Raw genomic sequence first — 5,180 nt, forward strand, 5'->3', positions numbered from 1 at the left:
GGCGTTGTAACGATAGGAATAGTAATTAGATTACTCGTTACTGAAAAAAGTAACGTCGTTAGTAACGGCGTTATTCCCATCACTGGTGGTGACCATGGTGGCCATTTAGAAGTCGGCCATCTTGGATACAACTTTTGTTTTTTCAATAGGAAGAGGACCATGTGACACATCAAACTTATTGGTAATGTCACAAGAAAAACAATGGTGTGCTTGGTTTCAACGTAACTTTATTCTTTCATGAGTTATTTACAAGTTTCTCTTTGTTCACAGCCATTGACATGTCAAAGAGGTTAACACGTGAGGAGCGGATCGAAATTGTGTTGATATCTGGTGAACGCAGTAACCGGGTCATTGCTGCAGATTTCAATGCAAGACACCCTACAAGACCACGTGTTTCTCACCTGCTACCAGCTTTCATTGGAAGCAGGTGAGAAACACGTGGCTGTGTGAATAAAGGAGTTCAGCACATGTGCATCAGAGCACGCAACAGGGGTAACCTGAACATCTGTGAAGGTTTATTAATGAACAACTATAGCTGCAGGTTTAAGAGCAGCGCATGCTGCAGTCAGAACTGTTACCCAATGAAAAGATCTGCAGCTTTATGAAGCAGCTGAAAGATCAAACAGTCCAACATTTACAAAGTGCTGTTAGAGGTCCAGCTGATACAAACAGATGTGCTCCTGTCCTACATTCAGTGAAAATGAATGAGCTGCATATTTTAAAAATGAAATTGCTGGCAGATCCAGGCTCTCAGCCTCCAGCTGAAACTTCCAGTCCTCCCCCAGCCAGAAGCTCTGACGCTGGGCTGAGAGACTTTGATCCTTCCCTGGATCCAGAAATCCAGGAGGGAGAACACAATGACAACTGGGAACATAACTGCAGAGTGACAGAGGTGCTCAGCAACCTTGCTGTTATATGGGAATATAACAAGAATAGTCAGCAACCGCGTGAGTTAAGTTACCCATTGCAAAGAGATGCGACTCAGACTGACTTCATCATGTTGGCAACGTGTGAGCATTGATATATTCCAGTTATTCACAAATCAGAGAATAATTACAATCATTCAGAGTCAGATTGTGATTGTTTGGAGAATGTAATCGTTTCCCTTCAGGGAGCGTGTTGGATGCTCAGTGTCCGGGCGACCAGTTGGCTGATGCAACTACTTAGAATCAGTTTGTGAATGTGAAGAAAATCAGTGCAGTCACTGGACAAACTCTGATACTTCCTAGTTTCACTCTTGTTTCAGTCCAGTGTGACTGAGGTGGTAAAAAATGATGGGAGGAGGTGATTTGAGACAGAGAGCCGACTACAGTTAGTAAAATGGACACACTTTGTTTCAGACACGACACAAAGTAACTGTAAAAGCCACAAAGAGCAGAAACATCAAAAAGGAGGCAGAGCAGCAGCAACTCTCCATGAGCTGTGAGGCTAACAGCCACCCACACCCACACTTCCTGTGATGCATAATGAAAACAACATTAACCTGAAAGATGATAACAACAGAAATAAATCTAAGCTAACGTTACACACCGCTCACACAGCGCTGACTGTACAGGCCTCACACAGCTACGACCTGCATTCAGAACACCTGATTCTACTGAACACAAACAAATTAATAATATACAAGCAATCCAGGGAAGGCTTCCAGGAACGTGAGGATCCATAGACAGCTCTACAAAAGCATCAGTCAGCAACAATGTTACTAATCACTGAGTGTTTCATCCTTTAGATACTCAATAAAAAAAGTGCTGTGTTCACATTTGTTTCTGCTGAAATTGAGAGACTGAAAATGCGTCTTTTTAAAGTTTGAATAAACTGACTAAACTTCTCACGAGTCCAACCGTGAGGAACACTTCCCCCCACGACACATCACAGGAGAACGTGGCATCTCAGTGAAGGGGGACAGTAGCTCAGTTTAGGCAGTCACACTCAGAATCGATGCCTCCTGTCAGGGTCAAACGTGGTCCTCAGAAATCTGCAGATGTTTGGGGCAAGCTCTCACTGGTCTCTGCGTCTGTAGACTGAGCTGATGTTTCTCCAGGTGTCTGGTAAAAGGACGATGCTGCTGTCCAATGAGGCGAGGAGAGAAGTAGCCAAACAGGCGAGAGCCGTGAAGGAGGAACGGTGGGCAGCTCTGGGTGCCCAACATAAATACCTGATGAGCAGGCTGGCAGACACCGGCAGCCTGGATGAGGCAGCGGTGGAAGACGCCATCGTCTCTGATGACAGAGTAAGTTCAGACACGTGATCCTTCCTCAGTCTTTAACCTTTGAGTCATTAATGTCTGATTCTTCCAGTTCAGTCTGATCCATGAATTCTTTGCTGCAAACGGATCCAAGAAGCTGATTTTCTTCTATCAGGATGTCAAACAGGTAACTTTGATCACATTTAAATGACTGACACATGAAGTTCTAACCGCTCTTCATAATCTGCTGTCCTGTTTGTTGCACCGTACTTTGTATTCATATATTTTAATATCTGACTTTCTCCCAGAATCTGTCCTCCCGTCAGTCTTCCTTTGTGGACGCATCAAACTCAGCTGTGGCTCAGAGGAAACTCTTCCTCACTACGGGGAACTCTGAGGTTGGCTTCAGCTTTTTTATGTTTAGTTAATGTGAGAATCACAGAAAAATGTTGATATGAGTGGAAGGTTCTGCTGGTAAATTGGCAATGAGCAGATTATTGAACACCGAGGCAAATAGTTCATTTCAGTAATGCCAGTTTATTAGAAACGAGGAGTGTGGGGCTGCTGGAAGTCAGGACGGCCGTTCTCTGGATAAACCTGACAGCTGAGGTGGAGAGCAGGATTTATCCAGAGACGGCTTCTTCCAAGCAAATGTACCAAATACACCTGAGCTGAGTGTTAAACAGAAACATGTCTTAAAGCACGAGCCTGGATCAGACTTGAGGACTCAGAGCTCAGGTGTGTGACGTCACATTCATCCACCTCTCGGGGTTTTTGTGTTCTGATGTCTCTGATTTCTCTTTAAGCTCCAAACAATACCGAGCCTACGATTCATCATTGTCCTGTTCAGAGATGATGAGCCTGAGCGTGTTTGTGTTTCCATGGATCAAACTGTGCTGCTTTGTTTGGTTAACGAGGTGATTAAAGGTCTTTGAGCAAACACTGGATGACTGACAGCTGCAGGCTGAACAGTGCATGAGGAAGTCCACAGCAGAGAGGCCGAAGTCTGAGGAGCTCAAAGCTCCACAAACACTTATTCACAGAAAAAAAGGACTACAAAAATGGAGGAGCAGCAATCCGAACATGAGCTAAAGGCTACATGGTAATAACATTTCCCCTGGATGTGATTTTAACAGGAACATGAATGATGAAGTATTTAAAGTCAGTTCCAGCCTGAGTCGGTGCCGTGTTGGCAGCTCTGATATGCAGGAACTTTCAAACATGGGACAGGAATAAAAACATGCCTGTGACATCAGAGTTTATGAATGATGACAAACTGTTTGTCTTGTTTTTAGAAACTTTGTTGATGCTCAAAATGATCAGGAAATAAAAGCTGAATAGATCCACTTCAAACAGGAGAAGTTTTCCACTTTGCATCAGCTGGGAAACTCTGTCATATCCAGTGTTGGGCAAGTTACTTTCAAATAGTCATTAATTATAGTTACTAATTACTTCTTCAAAAAAGTAACTTAGTAACTGAGTTACAAGATTCTAAATGTAATTAATTACTTGAAAAGTAACTATTGTGTTACTTTAAAAATACCCTCTGGGCTCCAGGGTATAATTGGCCATTGTGAACTCCTTTTGATGTTTCCTCTACATTTCACCTTTAAAAACTATTTATTTGCCTTGTTTGGTATCATTGTTTTCAGCACAACCTCACGTGTCTGAATTTACGGTTATGTTTTCATTTTAAGTAATCAGATTATTTACAGCAGGGTTGTTGAACTCCAGGCCTCGAGGGCCGGTGTCCTGCAGGGTTTAGATCTCACCCTGGGTCAACACACCTTAATCAAATGATTAGTTCGTTACCAGGCCTCTGGAGAACTTCAAGACATGCTGAGGAGGTCATTTAGCCATTTGAATCAGCTGTGTTGGATCAAGGACACATCTAAAACCTGCAGGACACCGGCCCTCGAGGCCTGGAGTTCGACACCTGTGACTTACAGCTACTTCCTGCAGCTGATATAAGATGCTGTAAGCTGAACACAGTTTCAACCGTCTGTTTGTTGAAACATAGTAACACGACCGACCCGCATTTTCTTGTTAGTAACTGTAATGGCGTTGTAACGATAGGAATAGTAATTAGATTACTCGTTACTGAAAAAGTAGCGCCGTTACTCCCATCACTGGTAATGACCAGCCAGCAGAGCTCTCCAACCGCCCCGTCTTTAAAGTCCATGAAAGGTTTTCCTTTCCATGGTGAACTTTGGTGACAGAGTGCAGAGGAAGTGCTCTGTCTGCGTCACGTTAAAGGAATCTGAACTCCATCACGTTCTGTATTTTCAGCCTTTACTGGGGAAATGTCTGTTCTTCCTGAGAACCACTGAGAAGGCCATAACCACCGCTAACGTGCAGCAGGTCAGTAACTGGTCTGGGTCACCTCCTCACCTGCAAATTTAACAAACTGCACAGACCTCATTGGTTGACTGTGACATGGATGCAGCCAATCATTCTGATCTTCTCGTGCAACCTGATGTTTCCAGGAAGTGAACTTTGGCGTGTTGGACTGCAGCGGCGGTGTCCTGAACAGTCTGGAAACTCTGCTGACTCACATCATGTTACCTGCTCTCAGGTCGCAGCAGGTAAAACACCTCCATCCATTCAGGCTTTCACTGAGCATAAAAAGGGAGATCTTTTAAGCTTCCAGTGATCACATGACGCCATATATGAAGACTTTGTTGATGGTGGGAAGGAAGAACGCTCTTTAAACAGGAAGAGACGGAAAGCAAAGAAAGGGGCAGGGAGGGGCAGCCATGAGGGGTCAATCCTGTGAAGAGAAGCCAGTGTAGGAGAAATCTGCTGTTTCTAGTCCCTGTCAGTACTCTTGCTGCAGCATTTTGGATCAGCTGAAGGCTTTTCAGGGAGTTTTTAGGACTTCCTGATAATAATGAATTACAGTCGTCCAGCCTGGAAGTAATAAATGCATGAACTAGTTTTTCAGCATCACTCTGAGACCCAGAAAGACTAATATTTCAAACTCCGCCACTCTGTG

The 5,180-nt window shown here is 43.9% G+C and overlaps 1 protein-coding gene across 1 annotated transcript; it reads left to right on the forward strand.

Moving 5' to 3' along the window:
- The first annotated feature begins 1,234 nt into the window (after nt 1-1,234).
- On the forward strand, nt 1,235-4,827 carry LOC116335598 (dynein heavy chain 5, axonemal-like). The gene is made up of 5 exons (XM_039601940.1): nt 1,235-2,230; nt 2,298-2,372; nt 2,494-2,583; nt 4,475-4,546; nt 4,672-4,827. The coding sequence occupies exons 1-5, from the start codon at nt 2,030-2,032 to the stop codon at nt 4,825-4,827; spliced, it is 594 nt and encodes a 197-aa protein (XP_039457874.1). The 5' UTR covers nt 1,235-2,029.
- Nucleotides 4,828-5,180: the final 353 nt, after the last annotated feature.

This window comes from Oreochromis aureus, linkage group 3 (assembly GCF_013358895.1).
Source record: "Oreochromis aureus strain Israel breed Guangdong linkage group 3, ZZ_aureus, whole genome shotgun sequence".
NCBI classification, from domain to species: domain Eukaryota; kingdom Metazoa; phylum Chordata; class Actinopteri; order Cichliformes; family Cichlidae; genus Oreochromis; species Oreochromis aureus.